The sequence below is a fragment of the Sprattus sprattus genome, assembly GCF_963457725.1.
Source record: "Sprattus sprattus genome assembly, chromosome: 2".
Lineage (NCBI taxonomy): Eukaryota > Metazoa > Chordata > Actinopteri > Clupeiformes > Clupeidae > Sprattus > Sprattus sprattus.
In genome coordinates this window covers 14,299,828-14,320,811 of record NC_137921.1, presented here as the reverse complement: position 1 = coordinate 14,320,811, position 20,984 = coordinate 14,299,828, and the positions used below count along the sequence as shown (strand labels likewise).

General features: G+C 47.7%; 1 protein-coding gene across 1 annotated transcript in view; it reads left to right on the top strand.

Moving 5' to 3' along the window:
- iqsec2b (IQ motif and Sec7 domain ArfGEF 2b) overlaps nt 1-16,226 on the top strand; it is a gene marked incomplete at both ends in the record, with an annotated part of 70,861 nt that extends 54,635 nt beyond the window's left edge. The window contains 13 exons of the mRNA XM_080832992.1: nt 2,360-2,657; nt 4,031-4,402; nt 5,217-6,319; nt 7,335-7,496; nt 7,978-8,100; nt 8,641-8,807; nt 9,737-9,876; nt 10,081-10,206; nt 10,747-10,846; nt 11,386-11,547; nt 12,016-12,216; nt 13,191-13,240; nt 14,913-16,226. Coding sequence (XP_080689118.1) covers nt 2,360-2,657; nt 4,031-4,402; nt 5,217-6,319; nt 7,335-7,496; nt 7,978-8,100; nt 8,641-8,807; nt 9,737-9,876; nt 10,081-10,206; nt 10,747-10,846; nt 11,386-11,547; nt 12,016-12,216; nt 13,191-13,240; nt 14,913-16,226 — 4,318 coding nt within the window. The remainder of the gene's footprint in view (nt 1-2,359; nt 2,658-4,030; nt 4,403-5,216; nt 6,320-7,334; nt 7,497-7,977; nt 8,101-8,640; nt 8,808-9,736; nt 9,877-10,080; nt 10,207-10,746; nt 10,847-11,385; nt 11,548-12,015; nt 12,217-13,190; nt 13,241-14,912) is intronic.
- Nucleotides 16,227-20,984: the final 4,758 nt, after the last annotated feature.

Sequence of the window (20,984 nt, the reverse complement as noted above, 5' to 3'; positions counted from 1 at the left end):
CAATTTCTTTCTTAGTGTAGTCATACAGGAGTCTTATTTATAGTGCAATTATACTGCATTTATAGTGCGGTTCTTCAGTAGCCTAATTAACTTCCACCCCGGCTGGGGTAATTATAATTAAGCTGTGTAATGAGTGTTTGTCATGCTCTCGACTCACACCTTTGATGTACGGCATTAATGTTCACTGGAGGCGTGTTTCTGTTTACTCAAAGGCAGTAGTATCAAAACTGAGGTGGTGTGAGTGTATGTGAGTTTGTGATTGTGCACTTGTGCGCATTTGAGAGATACTTAGGTGGTTTTGTGTCTCAAGGGTGTGTGTTTGTGTGTGTGTGGAGAGTGGGGTGTATGTGTACGTAGGTGTAGACGTGTGTGTGTGTGTGTGTTTGTGTCGACATTAGACCCCTTTACTCAATGCAGTACACCAGGACAAGTGACGCTGCCCTCAGACCAGCTGAGCACAAGTGAGTCTGACCAATAGAAAGTGAGTCTGACCAATGGGGGGGGGGGGGGGGGGGGGGGGTTGCACCTGAAGGTCATAAAGTCATAGGGGTCAAATACCAAGACATCCTGCAGCTTATTATGTCCAATTCTTGCTGACAGCCCCACAGTCGCACAATGGGGGCGTTCACAAAAGCACAACTAACAGGATTTTTGCTCTGAACCTATTGTTTCAGTAAGTGCTGATGAGAAAGCAACGCTTCATTATAGATAGAAGACTTTCCTGTGAGACTCTGAGGCGATGTGTGTCTTTGATGTGTGGCTTTCCCAGTCCAATCAAAACTGAAAGCCCCTGTCACTCCCCCGTGTCGTTATCAGAGATGCAAACTGCACACGCCGCGGAAAAGATCCTCGGTTCTTACGGCTGCTTGGCTTGGTGATTCTTATCAGCGAGGATGTCACGCTGTCAAAGGAAGAGAAATATGAAAGAAAAGGTCCCTGTTTGTGTAACCCTTCATTTCTCTCCGCACTTTCAGTTTCGGGCTCTGGATGTTTCTGTCAGTCCCCAAGGACCTTTGGCCTGTTCAGGAACGTTTTTTACTTTTTTAATCATTTTTAATAAATACATTTTTTGGGCCCAGTGTTGGTGAGCCTTCCCAGCCCAAGATCCTCTGAGGGTTGACAGGTTGTCATAGTGAATCATCAGTGGAGTGAGGGAAGTCTGTGCTGATATCAGGCGACCTGGGAGCGGATCCCGAGTCCATGTCAGAGTTGAGAGCTGAGCTAATATGCTCCGGATGAGAAGAATTTAGCCCTGATTTGGTGCAGGTCTGTACCAGACCAGATCCTAATCCATGCCACAGTTAGCTGTTACCATGCCGATGTGCATGCTTTCTTCTCATCCTCTGAGTGTTATTTACAGCAGCTCACAGCAGCAGGTTTAGCTTATTTCTGCAGTCAGTGTGGCGTAAGGCCTTTACCTTTGAGATGGCTTGAGGTGCTCTTTGTGTAGCTGTCTGGAGATGCCAGGGTGAGTGAACACACGCTGTGTCTTAGATGTCGTCCACACAAAGATGGATAGTTTTAAAAACAACGTTTTTCCTTTTGAGTTTTGAAATAGATTTGCGTCCACACAACCATGTTTTGAGAGCTCATCTGCATCCACAACCATGTGAAAATGCTGTTACTAGCCAGTTCACATTTCTAACATAAACTATGCTTCAAGTTATAGCCTGCAACTGAACAACATTAATATCAAAGCAACAACACTACTAGACGAGATTTTTCAACACCAGCAAAACAGGGTTTGGTCGAACAGAATTTCCCTGGTGAAGTGAACCCTGCTTGCATTTCGTCACTAGAATATCACTTTATATCAAACAAACCCAGAGAAGGCTTTGACTGCTGATGTTGCCAATAGATTCCATCTTCGTAGTAGTGGAACAAGTTGGCTGTCAACCATGATGCGTCTGACAATCAAAAATAGATTTTCTATTTCTTGTTACTGAGGGCGTGGTGGAGCCTTTGGAGCTGTACGGAGAAGGAAAGGTGATTTGATAGTTAGGGCCATGTTGTCATTGTTTTCAAAATGCAGTTTTTTCACACAGAGGCGTAACAGCTCCACTCTGGGACCATACGCTGAAAAGGCTGTTGTCGTGTGAACACAAGGCCAAAACCGACAAAACTTGTCCGTTTCCGTTAAAACGGTTTTCACCATTGTCATGTGGATGCCCTCTTAGTCTAGAGCACTTACAGCTGCTTTCTTCAGCTCTCTCTCTTTTACTGTCTTTCTTGCCCTTATTCTTTCTTCTGCTTTCTCTCTCTCTCTCTCTCTCTCTCTCTCTCTGTGTCTCTCTCTCTCTCTCTCTCTCTCTCTCTCTCTTTTTGTCATCTCACACGTTCTCTCTCCCATCTCACGCAGTGTCGAAGACGAGTCCCGGAAAACAGACCACTCCGGCACCTTCGCGGACAGCCCTCGTGGTCAGGACCCCTACCTGCACGGCTCCGAGCGCTTCGGCGACATCAGCAGCAGCAGCAGCCCCCCTGGCCCCCGGGTGCCGTGCGTGGCCCCCCCCAGCCCAGCCAGCCTCACCTGGGCCCAGCACACACGCCACCAGCCTGCCAGCCTAGCCCTCCGCAAGCAGGAGGAGGAGGAGAACAAGAAATGCAGAGCCCTATCCGACAGCTATGAACTGTCCACCGACCTGCAGGATAAGAAGGTACTAGAGGTTATACTGTGTGTATGTGTGTCTGTGTGTCTGTCTGTCTATGTCTGTGTCTGTGTGTGTGTGTGTGTGTGTGTGTGTGTGTGTGTGTGTGTGTGTGTGTGTGTGTGTGTGTGTGTGAGAGTGTGTGCTTGTGCATGGACTCTGGATTAGAGGTCTACTGTGTTTGTGTGTCTGTGTATTTGACTGACAGCAATGGGCTACACTAGAAGATGCTTTTGAAGTTTTACACTGAATATGTTTGTATGTGGATGTGTTTTTCTGCTGATACGTAAGTGTGTGTTTTGCACACAAGTGTACCTGCGTCTAACGAGCAAACTTAGGACAAGGACAGGGCCCGATTTGCCCACCTGTGTGTGTGTGTGTGTGTGTGTGTGTGAGTGTGTTGAACAGCCACTAGCCACCTGGCAGGCATCCAACCCTAGTCCAGCAGAGTTGGCCTTATTGTGTGAATAAGTGGATGTGAGTGCATCTAACAGCATGCAGCCTCGGTGTCATGTCATTGTGTTTGTTTTGGTGAGACTAGTTTCAGGAGAGCTCTCAGACCTAATAAACCCTGTCTTGTTCGCTTTGGGCATTGTTTTAACTAATCCTTGCTGACAGTTCATTGCAGATTGGTTATGCCTGTCATCGGTTTGTGCCAGTGTGCATTAACTTGAAAAATGTCCTCCTCACCCCCTCCCTCTCTCTCTTTTTTCCTTACCCATTTCTCTCTTTCTGTCTCTTTTTTCCTTCTATCTCTTCCTTCTTCTTAATCCCTCTCTCTTTTCCAATTTGCAATTACTATCTGACTCTTGTCTTGTCTTGTCATGTCTTTGTCTTTCCCCCTTCTCCTCTCTGTCCTCTCCCTCTCTCCCCCCAATTCCGTTTCCTTCCTCCCCTTCCTCTCACTGTCCCTCTCTCTCTCTCTCTCTCTCTCTCTCTCTGTCTCTCTCTCTCTCTCTCTCTCTCTATCTATCCATGTAACTTTCCCCTTCACAACTTTGTTCCCCCTTTATTCTCTTGCTTTCTTTCTCCCTCTCTCTTTCTCTCCTTTTCCTTCTCGTTATGTCTCTCCCTCTCCATCTCTGTACCTATTTGCATTCCTTCCGTGCATCCTCTCTCCCTTTCTCCCCTCCCTGCCCCTTCCCCTTCCTGTCCCTACCTCTCCTCCTTCTCCTCCTCCTCCTCCTCTTCCCTCATTCTGTCTTTCTCCCTGCTCCCTCCCCTCCCCTGTCCCTACTTCTCCTCCTCCTCCCTCTCCTCTTTCTCCTCCTTTTCCCTAATTCTGTCTTTCTCCCTGCTCCCTCCCCTCCTCTCCCCTGTCCCTACCTCTCGTCTCTCTCCTCTCTCCTCTCTCCTCCTCCTCCTCCTCTCTCTCTCCTCAGGTGGAGATGCTGGAGAGGAAGTATGGCGGCTACTTCCTGAGCAGGCGTGCGGCGCGCACCATCCAGACGGCCTTCCGCCAGTACCGCATGAACAAGAACTTCGAGCGCTTGCGCAGCTCCGCCTCCGAGAGCCGCATGACGCGGCGCATCATCCTCTCCAACATGCGCTTGCAGTACTCCTTCGACGAGCGCCCGCCGTCGCTGCCCCCGCTGTCGCAGGCGCCCGCACAGACGCCGTACGGTCAGGGCATGGGCACCCCTGAGCTGGAGCCTAGTCCCTCACCCACACACTCCGCCGGGAAATACACACACCTGGAAGACTCCTTCTCCAAACAGGTCAGAGGCACAGAGAGACCCTGTCAGGAGGTATATGTATTAATAGATCAATATCATGGACTATATAATCATCTGTTAATGTTTCATACTTCACTGTGTCTTAGAGATATGGGCAGGAAGAATATAGAAATATAGTTATACTTGTCATGAAATATAGTTAGATATACTTGTCATGAGGAATACTCGTCTGTAAATGATTCATACTTAACTGTGTCTTAGAGATATGATATTAAGTAACTTTAGGGAGGTAATTGCCTTCAGTGGCAATGTTTACATTGACAAATTGTTCCAACTCTCTTTACTTTGTGCTTAACGGTGTTCCAAACATATGCAATATGCGTATGTGTATGTGAAATGTGGGTTAGATCTTCTTATCCTGTACGCTGTGTGATTTGTAACGATAGCGATTCTACGTTCATTGGTTTTTTATTCTACGTTGGCTGTCAGGTATTGTTCTTTCCATCTAGACATCGATCATTTAAGTAGAGCCTTAATCACAGTAGCAGTTTTTGATCTGTGGTGTACAATGGAGGCAATCTGTGTGACTATCTGTCTGTGTGTCTGTCTGTGTTGAGTAGATGTCCACATTTATAGGCATTAAAATAAAATTAAAATACATGTCTGATCTGTGTTAATGCAAAAAAATCGAAATCTAATTTAATGTTAAAAGTAATCCCCCCTTCCTCTCTTCCTCCCTTCTGGAGCAGGTGTCTAACTGTGTCTTAGAGATATGATATTAGGTAACGTGAGGGACGTAAAAACCTTACATGTCTGACCTTTGCTAATGCAAAAACATCCTCTGTTGTTAAAGTAATCCCCCCTTCCTCTCTCTCCCTCCCCTCTGCTGCAGGTGAAGTCCCTGGCCGACTCCATAGACGACGCGCTGACCTGCAGGGCTGGGCGGGACGACTCCCAGGACGGGAGTGGAGAGGTGGGGGGCGGCAGCAGCGCGGCCGAGGACTACGGCGAGTGCGTGTGGAGCAACAGCAGCCACCCGTCGGCCTCGCCCTCCCCCTCCTCTCGCCGGGGGCTCGGGGAGCGTGGTGGCGGTGGGGGGGGGCGGGGCCTCAGCATGCACGAGGACAGCACGGCGACCTCCTACAGCGACGTGACGCTCTACATGGACGACGGCATGCCCTCTTCGCCACTCTCGCTCGACCGCACCCCCAGCAGCACCGACACAGAGTTCTGGGGCATCGGGGGCACGGGCGGGGGGCGCGAGGACAGCCGTGACACGGAGGGCGGCGGCAGTAGCAACAGCCGCAGAAGCACGCCCTGCACGGAATGCCGCGACTACCGGCTCCGCGGGCCGCACTTGCCGGTGCTGACAATCGAGCCGCCCAGCGACAGCTCGGTGGACATGAGCGACCGCTCGGACCGCGGCTCTCTCGGACGGCAGCTGGTGTATGACCAGGAGCCGCCTGGCGGGGGGTCGCCCCAGGAGACGCTCAAGCACAACGCCGGCGCCGTCCGCTCTATGATGTCCTCAACCTCCTCCTCCACCGCCGTCGCTGTCGCCGCGCAGGGTCAGACACGCCCACCCAGGGGGCCGCTCCCCACCCAGATTCCCGCCAACATGGCGCACCATCATCACCACCATCACCACCACCACCATCACCACTACCCCGACACGCCCTCATCCTCCTCCTCGCCGCAGCAGCCCCCCACCACCCCGCTCTCCTCCTCCTCCTCCGCTCCGCTGGCGCCCGGCAGCCTTGAGCAGCCCTGCTGCTCGGACGGGGATAACGACTCGCTCAACTCCACCACCAACTCCAACGACACCATCAACTGCAGCTCGGGCTCGTCGTCGCGGGACAGCCTGCTGGAGCCGATGCCCTCCCTGGGCAAGCAGACGTACCAGAGGGAGGGCCGCAACACCTGGGACTCGCCCGCCTTCAACAACGACGTGGTGCAGAGGAGGCAGTACCGCATCGGACTCAACCTCTTCAACAAGTAAGACCTCCCTTTAGCACCTTCTGGACACTGTTCATTAGGAAAGGCAGTAACAGAAAGGATGAAAGAGGCAACTAAACAGGCTTGATGTTTATAGTCAGACTAGTGTTAAACATCACTTGAATAAAAACATAGTCAAAGCACATTGTTCTTTAAAGACATTATTTTCATGATTTTATCCTGAAATGTAGTAAAGAGAATATATAAATGCGAGGACATCTGCCGCCCAATCAGAAACCGGTATTTCACGTGACTGTGGCAGAACTGCCGTGAACTGTAGTGACCGAAGAGAGTGATGTCACCAGACTCTTAAAACACTTAACAGGGAGGATGTGGGGAGAATGTGTGAAAAGATCAGTGATTTGACAGATAGCTCACAGCCCTAGCTCTTAATCCAAAGGTCACAGGTTAGATGACTAATGAAAGCGGAATCTGACTCTACGTGACAGTAGGATGTGGTTCCACGTTCAGACACGCCACTCTTACTGTAAGATTTGCAGCATGTTTCCTGTAGGTTTGGCCTTCAAGCTCAGTCTGGATTACTTGTGAACCCTTTCTCATTCTGTCATCCCACCCAACTCATCAACATTAGTGAATCATGACAGCATATTTATGATGGCCGATAATTATGTAAGGGATAATGTATAGTCCGGCGGTCATTATCGAAAAGTAAATCCTGACAGGACGAATAGGACCCTGACGCGCAGCGTCTGGTTTTTATTATTAAGTAAAGATAATTAACTCTTTTGAAAAAGAATGAAGAGAATACAGAAGCACAGATTCATTTGATTAAGGAATGGCAGGAATGTTTAGATTCCTAGTGTGTGTGTCTGATGATGATAATGATGATGATGATGATGATAAGAAGAATGAAGATAAGGGCAATGATGATGATGATGCTGATGTCAGTTATTATGATGAAGATGATTATGATGAAGCTGGTAATGATGATGATGATGATACTGATGGCGACGATGCTGATGAGTGAAGCTCTCCCTCGTCTCTCTCCCCTCAGGAAGCCAGAGAAGGGCATCCAGTACTTGATCGAGCGGGGCTTCGTGTCGGACACACCGGTTGGCATCGCCCGCTTCATCCTAGAGAGGAAGGGCCTGAGCCGGCAGATGATCGGAGAGTTCCTTGGCAACCGGCAGAAGCAGTTCAACAAGGACGTGCTCGAGTGAGTCAACAGGGGGAGGGAATGGGTCATAGAGTGGCCTGCGAGTTGTGCTATTTATAGACCTAGCAGTTCTGGCAGTTAACCGTCAATGCTTTGGTAGTTTGAGCAGTATTATTAATGATACTGTTTGTTTCATTAACACAGTGGTAGAAGTGGTGAGGCTTGTTTATCAGTGCATTCATACTAAACCTCTACATGATGAGTCGTTTTATTCATAACTCAAGCATCATTAAAACACAATACCACGCCACACATACTTTCTATTCATAACACAAGCATCATTAAAACACAATTACACTCCAGTCATCCATAAATCAAGATAAAAACACCCTTAGAATCAGTTCCATTCTGTATTTTTATACACCAAATACACCAAATGAAATTAAACTTGTAGATAACTGTGATCTTTTTGTGTTTCTCATCCTGCTGTGTGTGTGTGTGTGTGTGTGTGTGTGTGTGTGTGTGTGTGTGTGTGTGTCAGCTGTGTTGTGGATGAGATGGACTTCTCTGGTATGGACCTAGATGATGCCTTGAGAAAGTTCCAGGCCCAAATTAGAGTGCAAGGAGAGGCCCAGAAAGTAGAGAGACTAATCGAGGCATTCAGGTATGTGTGTGTGTGTGTGTGCGCACGTGTGTGTATGCGCGTGTGACTGTATATGCGCATCTTTGTGTGTGTTCGTGTTTGTATGCGTGTGTGTTTGTGTGTTTGTGTGTGTATGCGTGTGTGTTTGTGTGTGTTGATGTGTGTATGCGTGTTTGTGCGTGTGTGTGTGTGTGTGTGTGTGTGTGTGTGTGTGTGTGTGTGTGTGTGCGTGTGCGTGTGTGTGCACGTAGAAGGATTCAGGTTGTTGATATTGATATAGTTCATATTGTGTTCCTGTAACTCAACTGGTGGAGCAAGGTGTTTACGGCACTAAAATCATTGTGGTTTGATTCCCAGGGAGCGCACATACTGAAGGAAAATATGTGTTATGCTGTATGCCAGTCTGAACATGTCTGAAGAGACTAGATGTAATTGCGACGACAGTTCACTTCTGAAACTGACTTTTTTTTTGTTTGTCTGCATGAGTATTGAACAAAAAGTACATCTGTGTCATATCTCTCACACACACTCAAACTCTTCTCAACCTTCGTCTTCTTGCAGTCAGAGGTACTGTGTGTGTAACCCGCCCCTGGTGCGTCAGTTCCGAAACCCGGACACCATCTTCATCCTGGCCTTTGCCATCATCCTCCTCAACACGGACATGTACAGCCCCAACATCAAGCCCGAGAGGAAGATGAAGATGGAGGACTTCATCAAGAACCTCCGAGGTGAGGGAATTATCCCCAGCCTGGTATCACCAGACCCCAATTCACTTTGTGAATAAATAGCGGTATAGCTTTTGGCCGCGCCCCATTGGGAATTGTTTCCAGTCGTTGCATCCTAATGGACGGAGACTTTGGGTTAATTTTGACCGTTGGACCAGCCTTCAACTAATCGGTATTGACCACTATGGAATCAGCTCTAGCGGTGCAAGCTGATATTTTTTTCCCGAATCCAAACTATAAATAACAAATGTCTTTGTCCTTAATGAATACATTTACTCATACTTCCTGCTCTAGCTTAAATTGTTCTGTGTTTGCTGGCGTTGAGAGAACTTATGATAGAATGCTTCATCTGGCACTAGCGCCGCTGCCGTGGTAACTACATTTCACACAAATGTTTACTTCAATGCCATCACACTTGGCCACCCTCACTGGTCACTGATTGGAGGCCACTCAGAATGGCCCTGAGATCCATCTTGCAGAGTTTCCAGACTTTTAGACAGGGTTCCACAGCTGGCCACCTACTGCATCAGTAGTGAAACAGCGCCCTCCTGTGTCTACATGTCGTAAAGATTTGAGACTTTAATAAAATGGTAGACTGAAATTAGTTGGCAAAGAACAAGTTTGCAGGTGGTTGGTAACTTGTAATGTGTGTTGTGATAAAACTCTAAACTGAATTGTGAAATTAACCGTGGTTGAAAACAATTGACTGATACCCTATCATGTTCTCTCCTCTCTTCTCCCTCCCCCTCATTCCTCTCCTTTCCCCCTTCTCTCCTCTCTCCTCTCCTCTCCTCTCCCCCTCCTCTCCCCCTGCTCTCCTCTCCTCTCCCCCCTCTTCTCTCTTCTCCCCCTCTCTCCTCTCCTCTCCCCCATCTCTCTGCTCCTCTCATCTTACCCTTTCTCCTCTCCTATCCTCTCCTATCTCCCTGTAGGTGTGGATAATGGGCAGGACATCCCCAGAGATCTCCTGGTTGGAATCTACCAGCGCATTCAGAAGTGGGAGCTGAGGACTAATGATGACCATGTGTCTCAAGTCCATGCTGTGGAGCGAGTGGTGGTCGGCAAGAAGCCAGTGAGTCAATGACTGCAGCTGCATACTGCAGCTTTTAAATGACAAGTCAGAACTACTCCGTCCCACAGGGAATAAAATCAAGGTTCAGCTTTATTTGAGAATAAAATAATGTGTGTGTGTTTGATTGTGTGTGATTGTGTGTGTGTGTGATTGTGTGTGTGTGTGTGTGTGTGTGTGTGTGTGATTGTGTGTGTGTGTGTGTAGGTGCTGTCTCTGCCCCATCGCAGGCTGGTGTGTTGCTGTCAGCTGTATGAGGTTCCTGACCCAAACAGACCCCAGAGGACAGGAGTTCACCAGAGAGAGGTCTTCCTCTTCAACGATCTGCTGGTGGTAAGACGCCCTCTTCCTCATCCTCACTTTACCAATTCTCCTCACCAGTGAACAGAGCTCTCTCTGTGTGGTAGAACTTTTATTTTGTAGTGACTTGTCCTCTAAATTTAGCAGTGACTGACCGTGTAGAGGCTAAACATTAGCAGTGTAGACCGATGGCCAATTCAGACCTGGGAGGAGTCATCAGCTTAGTGGAGGTTGTGCTATCAAGCCATCACAGCTCAGGGAGTAGCCTACGTAGGCTACCAACACCACGTTCTGGGGTTATAAAGATAAGGGTCAGTCATCCGACTCATATATGAAGACAGAAGACAGAATGGTTTGTTTCCCTATTAGTGGCCTATTTTCATGAAGTGAAATAATTGTTTTGAATGGCACTTACCAGTTAAGCCTGCAACTGGTCCAACTGTAAAGGCCTATTTATAAAAATAAATTTACTGCAGTTTTGACCTATGAACTAAGTGGTACCAGCCCTGTAAGGGACAGGAGCGTCAGGCTTTCATCAACTCTAATCGTTCTCTCTCTCTTAACAACCGTCAGGTCACTAAGATCTTCCAGAAGAAGAAAACCTCTGTGACGTACAACTTCAGACAATCCTTCTCATTGGTGGAGATGCAAGTCCACATGTTCCAGAACTCCTGTGAGGCGCTTCACTCTTCTCCTCTCCCTCCCTTCTCCCCCCTCTCCTTTGTGTTTAATTTGCCACTGCAAACATTAATACTGAATAAGATAGGTTCACCTGAACCGTACAGACATGGTGTCATTTGCCAATGCAAATCTTAGTAATGAAAAATCAATATTAATCATATCGGGAGCGGGCCAGCGAGATACTGCATCTCCTTTCAGCTCCGCAGTCACTCCTCGTCATGCATTTATATTGTTACTGGAGTATATCTGTGGGCCACAGCTTGATTGGAACAAAGTCTCTTTGAGGATAACTTTATGAGTAATAACTATAAAACTTTATATATAATAATAATAATAATAATAAAATATGTTCTGTCTGCCCCTCTCTCCCTACCTGCCTGTAAGGCTGGCTTCCTCATCAATCATGTTCATTATTTTGTCAACTTCGGTGGCATGTCAGATAAAATTCAAAACTCATTCTTTCCTTATACATTAATATGACACTTTCTCTCTTTCTCTCTGTCTCTCTGTCTCTCTCCCCACATCATGCAGACTACCCTCATGGTGTCAGACTGACGTCGGCCAACCCAGGAGGGGAGAGGAAGGTTCTGATCGTGCTCTCAGCTCCGAGTCAGCAGGACCGCGCACGCTTCATCAGCGACCTGCGGGAGAGCATTGCAGAGGTGCAGGAGATGGAGAAGTACCGTGTGGAGAGTGAGTAGCTCCCCCTGGTGGCCACTACCCTGCATAAATTAAACTCAGTTCTCAGTTCTTAGTAAAACATATCCTGATATTCACGGTCACTTACCGTCTTAATGCTGTTCCCAATATTCTCTTTCTTTTTTTTTTCTCTACCTTCTCTTTTTTCTTTACCTTCCCCCCGTCTCGTGCTCTCTCTCTTTCTGTCTCTCCCTCCCCATTTTGCTCTATCACCCTTTCTCACTCTCTGTCTGTCACATCATCTCACTTTCTGGCCCTGTCCTCCTTGCCACTCCTCTCTCTCTTTCCTTCTGTTGCTCTCTCTCTCCCTCCCTCCCTCCATCCATCCATCCATCTCTCCCTCCCTCCATCCATCCCTCCCTCCCTCCATCCATCCATCCATCTCTCCCTCCCTCCATCCATCTCTCCCTCCATCCATCCCTCCCTCCCTCCATCCATCCATCCATCTCTCCCTGCCTGCAGCTGAGTTGGAGAAGCAGAAAGGTGTGATGCGGACCAGCCTGTTGGGGGGTGGCATGGTTGGGGGGATGGGTGGTGGGGGGTTGAAGAATGACGTGGTGAACGGCACCCTGGGTAGGCCCTGTCTGGACGACACCTACGCCCCAACTGAGGGTCTGAAACGCACCGCTCTCAGCTCCTCCCTAAGGGACCTATCAGACGCAGGTAACAGGCACTCTCTCTCTCACACACATTCTCTCACACACACACACACACACACATTCACACACACACAGACACACACATTCACATACGCACACACTCACACACACAAACATTCACATACGCACACACTCACACACACACACATTCACACACACAGACACATACACACACACACACATTCACACACACACACACACACACACACACACACACACACACACACACATACACACACATTCACATATGCACACACTCACACACACACACATTCACAGACGCACACACATGCACATATGCACACACATTCACATACGCACACACGCACGCACGCACAGACACAAACACAGTGTATGTATTCGTACACACACCTGGATAAAGCACATGCAGCTGGATGAAAACAAAAGTATACTTGTTTGTAAACAGTAACACACCTATGTACACGAACATCAGAGTTATGGCTATGAAAAAAATAACGTGATGTATTTCAGGTAACTTTAAAGTTTCAAAGGCTCTTAGCATAGGTGATGTCCACCAGCCCAAAATCCACTGAAGGGCCAAAGCCACTGAAGTATGACATTAAATATCAGTGGAATGTAGCTTTTTTTCATCTTAAAATAGCAAGTTATTGACGAATGGAAGTAGTATTGTAGAGAGAGAGAAGTTGGAGTATTTTGTATGTGGTGTCTGGGAAGTACACTTGAAGTCATTGTTGCTTCTATTACATCCTAGTCTGATGATCGTTAGTTATTACCTGCTCGCCAAGTCTCTGTGCTCTTATGATCGTTGGTTATTACCTTCTCGCTAAGTCACTGTGCTCTTATGATCGGTGGTTATTACCTTCTCGCTAAGTCACTGTGCTCTTATGATCGGTGGTTATTACCTTCTTGCTAAGTCACTGTGCTCTTATGATCGTTGGTTATTACCTTCTCGCTAAGTCACTGTGCCCTAACCCGACTCTCATTGGTTGGGCGCAGGGAAGCGCGGTCGCAGGAACAGTGCTGGTTCTCTGGACAGTACCATGGAAGTAAGTCTGTCCGACTGAAGATGAGTGTCATCATGTGTGTCATCATGAGTGTACACAACCAGATCGCTTCTGTCCCTGTCATGTATCTTGGCTCTGATCTGGCTCTGATCTGGTCCAGATCCGGGCCAGTGTCACCCATTAGTCAAAAGCCCATTGATGTATGAAGTCATTCTGCATGGCGTTCGCATAGTGTTCACATGTAGATGTATAAACTGCAGTTTGTCCTCTGCCACATGTCTTCATGTGTGCTGGTCGGAATGCCTGTGCACACATCCAAGTTTCGTCAGATGTGGTTTCCTGTTAAGCCATAGAGGAGTCGTTCACAGATGTGTCAAGGCCTAGTGCGCCTCTGTGTAGTGTGTTTGTCCACATCATCACTAAGTGGCATCATTTGTAGTTGTGCATGTTGTATGTAGACCACTTGGTCATCTCTTTGTGGCTACGCAGCATGCATGTGTGAAGTTTGTATGTAGTTCACGTGAGACAGTTTTGTAAGCAAGGTCCTGCGACATGATCTTACAATCTCTCTAATCAACTCACCCCCCCCTTCCCCCTACCCCCCTAAAAAACTCCACTGCCCACACTGCACATACTTCTGGACTCCATGTGTCCACACCCCCTTACCCCTCTTCACATCCACCTGTAATTCCTCTCTCTGTTCACTTCTCCACTGATATCTCGCACTCCTCTCACCGTCCTCAACACCCTCCTCCTCTTGCTCTCGTCCTCTCTCCCTGTCATCTGGTTCCATCTCGTCTGGCCTTATTATTGTCTCCTCATTTCTCCCAACACCTCTACCCCCTCCTCCACACAATGCCGCTTTAACCGCTGCATTACTCATGCTCTTCTCTCTCTCTCTCATTTTTCACCTCTCCTCTTCAATCACCCACTTAACATCCTCTCATTCCTTCACCTCCCCACCTCCTCAACTTCCTCCTCCTCTTTCCTCCCTTCGTCTCATTGCATCTCGCCTCTCCTTGTCATGTTGTCATCTCCTTGTTTCCATGGGAACACCTCTGTCTCTCTCATTCTCTCTCGTCCCCACGCTTTATGTTGTCTCTCTCCTCATCTTAATGTCACATTTCTCATGTTCTAACCCTCTCTGGTGTCCCATGATCCTCCTCTCTCATTCTCTTTCCTCCTCTCATTATATTTCCACCCTCTGTACCCCCCCCCCCCCACCTTCAAAACTACTATATTTATATGTGGCTCCTCCAAACTCGCCTCTCAACATCTAAATCTCTTCATCTCTCTGTACCTCCAAACCCCCTCCTGTGACCCCCTCCTCCTGACCCCTCCTGTGATCCCCACCTCTCTATTGTTTTCTACCTATGCATATCTGTCTGATAACGCTTCACTCCTCCCTCATCTCCTTCACCTGTTTGAGCCTTGTTCTCCACGTTTAATCTCGGTATCTGTCCATGTTCTCTACAATGTCCCCCTCTCAACCACCCCCCCCCCCCACACACACAAACACACACACACACACACACACACACACACCTCCCTTTCCCCCTACCTCATGCTCCACATTCTCCCAAACCTCCCTCCCTCATCCACCGTGAGTCCTCATCCTCTTTTGTTGTGTCTCTCTCTGTCTCCTCATCCACGTCCTCTCTCTCTCTCTCTCTCTCCCCCTCCCTCCCCCACCTCCCCCTCTCTTTTCTCTTAGGGTTCCATCATTAGCAGCCCCCGGCCTCACCAGCGCTACCCCGTAGCCACTGTGCTCCCGAGCAGCTTTGGCCTGGACGACTACCGGCCCCACCGCCCCATCCTGTGCCCCGGTGTGGGGGTGGGGGGTGGGCCGGGGCAGATACACACAGCTGGGGGGGCTGGGGGTGGGCCAGTCTCCAACAGCAGCACGGCAGAGAGGGCGGGGGGGCCCTCCTCGATGGCGGCGGCGGTGGGCGGGAGCTGCGGTGGCGGCAGCAGCACCAGCAGCAGCAGCCCTGGGTTGACCGGCGCCGGCTCCTTCCTGGGCTCCCTGTTTGGGGGCAGGCGGGCCAAGGCGCCCCCCCCACCCATCATCCACCCGGGGCCACACTACCCGGCCGCGGTGGGCATGCCCTCTACCGGAGGCCCCCCGTTGTCGCCCATGTCGCCCACGGATGGGGGGGCTCCCTCCAAGATCCAGGCGCTGCACGCGCAGTACTGCCACGCCAGCGTGGCGGCTGGGCAAGCGCCTCCACCCCCATACTACCACCATCACCGCTACCATATGCAGACCGGGCCTTCGCCTGGCCAGGTGCAGCTCACGCACACGCACGCGCACACGCTGCAGCGCGTCACGCTGCCACGCCGCCCCCTCTCCAACCCCGCCACTTCCCACGTCCCGTATCCGCCGCTCTCCCAGCACGCTTTGCAGCAGGGTCGCTACATCACGAATATGGCGGTCAGCTGCCCTCCCCCACTTTCTCCTCACTCCCCACTCTCGCACCACCCCCAGTTTGCCCTCTTCCACACCCAGCCGTCTCCCGCACTCTTGGCTGCCAGAGGGGGGCTGGTGGGAGGGGCTGGGGGGGTAGGGGTGGGGCCTGGCAAGCTGCCCCTTACGCTTTCACACTCGCACCCGCACCCACACGCACACTCCCACACCCACGTGCTCACGCCGCACCCCGGTACGCACCCCGTCCACCAGCAACACTTCGTCTTCGGCCCGCCCCCCCTGCCCCCACTCTCACAGGCTCCGTCCGCTTCCGTCACTGCCCACCACGCTCCCCCGGGCGCCCAGTATCTGCCCCAGTACCCTCCGCTGTCCTCAATCCCCCCTCCCCCCCCCCACTCCCCTTTACCCCCCCCTTCCATCCCCCTTACCCCCCTTTCCCCTCTATCCCCACTCCCCCCCCTGCACTCCGGCCAGCCACAGCCCGGTGCGCCCCCACCTCCGCCACTGCCGGCTCCGCCACCGCCTACCGGACCCGGGGCCACCGGAACCACTGGCAGCTCCAAGGGCAAACCTACCAACCGGATCAGTACTGTGGTGTGAGCCGTGGGCGGGAGGTGGTGAGGTGGGCCCCCCAGGGGGTGCAGGGGCAGGGGCAGGCGGCCACCATCAGCAGGATGGAGGGAGCGGGGCAGGGAGGCGGCAGGGCGAAAGGAGACAGCTGCAGCAGCAGCAACAGCAGCAGCGCAGCCAAAAAGAAGAAGCGCAGCCTGCTGCGACTCTGCTACTTCCACCTGCGCTTCCCACAAGTGTAGAGGACAGGGGCACCAGACCACAAGCACAGGAATACACACTCGCACAGGCATAAACACACTCACAGGCACACACACACTCACAGGTACACACACACTCACACATGCATAAACACACACAGGCACACTCACAGACACACCGACTCACACATGCATAAACACACACAGGCACACACACACTCCTCAGGCATGAACACACACAGGCTCAAACACACTCACACATGCATAAACAGACACATGCATAAACACACACAGGCTCAAACATATTGGCATACGGACAGCTGCAGACTCGTACTAAAACATTCTCTCATATGTACATGCATACACAAGCTCTGAAGTACATTCCACCTCACACACTTCAACACACACAGAGGGCCTCATAATAGTATACCGTCATCCAAAACTATACATTTACACACACACACACTCTTACACTCATTCACAAAGACACACACGCACAGACCCACACACCTTTTACTCCATGTGATCCAAAAACGTACAATAATATGCAGGCGTGGGTATAAACACACAGTGTCATCTGCAGTTTCGTGTAACACTGCTGCCACGTAGTAGAACCACACCGTGTCACTCACAGACTAAGCCATAGAAGAAGGAGGGCATTATGCTTCAAACGGGACCAGGCTCCTGGCACAAGCAGATGGATGCCATGATGGATGAATCGGTGGACTCAGTTGATTGTATGGCGGACAACCTTATGACCAATAACACATAAAAAGGGGAGAGGGCTCCTTGCTCCATCAAGACTATACCTCTCTGTTGCTGTAACGCATGTAATCTGTAAGAATGTATCTGAGGTTTTGATGAGGTATATCCCACACCCATTGAACTACATCTTGACAGTGACAGAAACATGAGATTAAGGCATATGCAAGATGAAGAGCACATGGCATACACTTGACACAGATACACAGACAAGTGCTTACAGACACCCACACACACTAAACAAACAGTCACTTAAAATGAATGTGTACATGAACAGTCTGAATCGCACGTTCCTGAACTGCGTACATAGCCATAGTTGATGCTGAGGGTCCACATGACATGAGTTCCTGCATGACGTGTACAGCATTTTATCTGATATACCTACAACAGACTAAGAGCTCCTGATCACAAACCCAATTTTCAGACTGAGAACACATCACCTGACACAGAAGAGGAGTTTGAGCTTTCAGCCTTCAAGGAGGACATGCACATCGGACAAACAGTTTTTACTGGGTACACTTAATCCAGATTGCAGTTGCCTGAAGAACGGACCTGAAACCCTTTGGAATCAGAATTAGTTATTCTCCGAGCCCTTCGTCATTCTTGGGTGCCAGAGTACGTGGAGTGTGTTTGGGGAATTTATTTTGAGAAGTTTGCAAAATATTACCTTTCTGTTGCAATAATTATTTTGCTACAGCAGCCTCCCACAGAGTGTGTTTTGTTTTCTTATAATCATCAGTAAAACTTTGTTCACTGTTATGGGAGTGGGTTTTCACAGTCCAATTGTGGCAATGACAATCCTGTTATGTCATAGTTACATTTTAAACATGATTCCCTGAACATGGCTCTTGCCCAGCACATGTTATTTCAATTTAAAAACACATTTTGAATCCGTGTGAAATAATCAGGTATTTTATAGCTTTCCAGATGCAAAAAAAATCCTAGTCTGCTATGTGATGCCACCTTACTTTCCCTCGATCTTGTCAGATTTGTCCTCTCTTCATGACAGGTGAAAATGTGAACCCAGTAGTTCACAACACTGCCATGGCCCTAGTCCCTTTAAGCACCAAGGTGCAGACAGCAGGATCTGGATGCTCTGGTTAGGAGACTCAAAGCATTTCCCTACTTAGCTTGTAGATTGGATGGGCAAAAACAATCAGTGGTAGATTGTAAGTCAACATACACCACTATCAGAAGTCATGCAAAGCAACGGGTCAGTCCACAACCTCATCTCCTTCTCTTGAAGGAAAATGTAATCCTAACCAGGGACCGTGATGTCAGAACTGTCGGGTACTGGTCCACAGTTGAACTTTGGGTGTGAAACTTTGTTCCCTTCTTTTTGAGGAAGACCAGGAAGAAAGTTCAAGATTGAGTTTGACAGGAAGAAAGCAGGAAGATAATCAGAGTCAGTGATGTCTGTAAAGAAAGCCAACGGGTCTTAACACAGAGGTTTCTGGTAGTTGGGTGTAATTCATATGCATTCCATAATAGTATCTTTGCATTGACAATGCTAATAATATTTTTGAGGAAGTTCTCGAGATATTTTTTTGCCAGTATATAAATGTTTCCTATAAATTTGAATATTGTCAAAGATATGTATTGTTATTTCTGGTTACAAATTATAAAGATGTTATAAATATTATAAATAATAGCTTATATAAAAAAAAAAATATATATATATAAAAATCCTTAATCTTCTGGGAGGAAATGAGAGTGTGAAGGTGTGTGTGAACAGTTTTAAGATTTTCTGTGGCGAATTATATTGACAACAATGAATTTTGCTGAGACAATATAAAATGTTGATATTTGTTTTGTTCTTTTTTCCGTTTTGAGTATTTTGCCAATTTAGACCCTCTTTTGATGTCATTTTTTTGAAGGGAACTTTTTCCTATGTTGTTTTCTAGATCCTCATTTTGTTGAATAAGCGTACACATAGTGCTGTTGTCTCAATGACAATATAAAAGGACTACCACTATTCAGAGAAATTCTAAAGGACCAATGTCTTTCAGACAAGAGATGTGATGGCATTAAGTGCTTCATGCCTTTAACAAGACCAATGTCCCTTAGGAATGTCAGGATCTGTTTTAGATTTCAATTGTTGTGAAAAGAAAGAGAAAGAGTGCGCTTTAGGACCTTTAGTTTTACTCATCCTCATTCTTGAGATGTCAAATCCAAGATGGCATGGAGGATTAGGTCAAGAACCATGTGTGACTGACTTTCTAAGCTTCTCTTATCAGGAGTCCAGTGCATGAGGTCACTTGCAAGGTATGTGCAAGCACAGAGGAAGTTTTTATTTTCATTTTTATAATTATGATTTTTTTTATGATTTATCTTTCCTCTCGGCCAAATACAGGTACATATACTTACTGTACAAATGCAGTTTTGTGGTTTTGCACATGTGTGGAATCTGAGGCTTAACACTGCCTCAATGATCTTTTCCTCTTGTCGTCATGGAGACTTTGTTTAGTCTAATGACGCCTCCCTACTTACCCTCTAAGAGTGTTTTAAGTCTAGTAGCAAGCACATGTTCACACTGGTGTTATGAAACTGTCTCTGGACCGGCTGATAGGAAACCTCAATCTGATTGGATGTATATTCTCTGTCCTGCCCTGCTTTGTGTGAGCTTATTCCAGACATATAGTATATAAATAAATAATACTACGACTTTTCAGGTGAAGCCACCTGATGTAGGCAATACCCTGATACTTACATTAACATAATATGTATGTGAAGGAAATAAGCCCTAAATATAAAAGGGAGTACATTTGAATTGTGAAAGGTTTCAGATAATTAGGGAGGCCTTAGGTTCATTCCCAGAACCCCAGTTAAATTTGGCCTAGTCTTCTCCCGTGAACCTTATTGCATGAAAACATCTGCACTTAACCGAATCAGGTGTGTTGTATAAACCTGAATGTAAATATAATATTATCGTGTAATATTTAAAATTGACGATGGAATGGACTTTTTTTTCCCCTGTCTGTGTATTTCAGGTTTGTGTGCGTGTCAACGTACTGTATGTGCCTATGTAAGAGGACAGGAGTGTTCTTTGAAAATGTCATTTATTTGGTACACAGGGTATGAAGGTCAATTGTAACTTTAAACCTGTGTAAGAATGTGTACATGAGAGGTGTTAAACTATTTTACTGCAGATGACAAGTATGACTCAATAATTTATGTACATACAATATTAAACTGAATGAATACAGAGGAATATAATGTTAATATTTATTGCTTCTGAAACATAAAGTGTCCTTGCTGTGGATACCTGCTCAGCTCATGGTTGTTTTTTGTCCCATTGTATTTATTGACTCCAATGACCAAACTAATCCATTTCAATTTTAATATTGTTTTGATGTACAAGACGTTTATATCCGTTAACCTCTCAGTGTGCAGACTTCGGAAAGATTTTGTCCTTAATAAATCTGTTCAATGTCTTCAATATCTGTTTTAAGATATCAGCATCAAGGTTAACTATAGGATACAAGACATACTTGTACAAACTGTAACCTACAATCTCATAAATGTGAAGGACCTAGATTTTTGGCACCAAGTGCAAATTTACATTACCAAGTAATAATAATCACATCATGGAGTTATGGTGATGTGAAAGCACTATAATGTTTGACCTTCGATCGCAGCAATAACTTCTGATGATGTTAACAAAATGCACCTTAGCCTATCTGCCTGTGCATCATTCCCCTACTTAAAAGCAAAAAATATTGTACATGTAGGTACAGTACAGTTTTTTTTTCTACTGGCAACATGGTGAAGAATGATGACTATTTCCAAACAGCGCATAATTTTCGATCTCTAACCAGCAATTCTG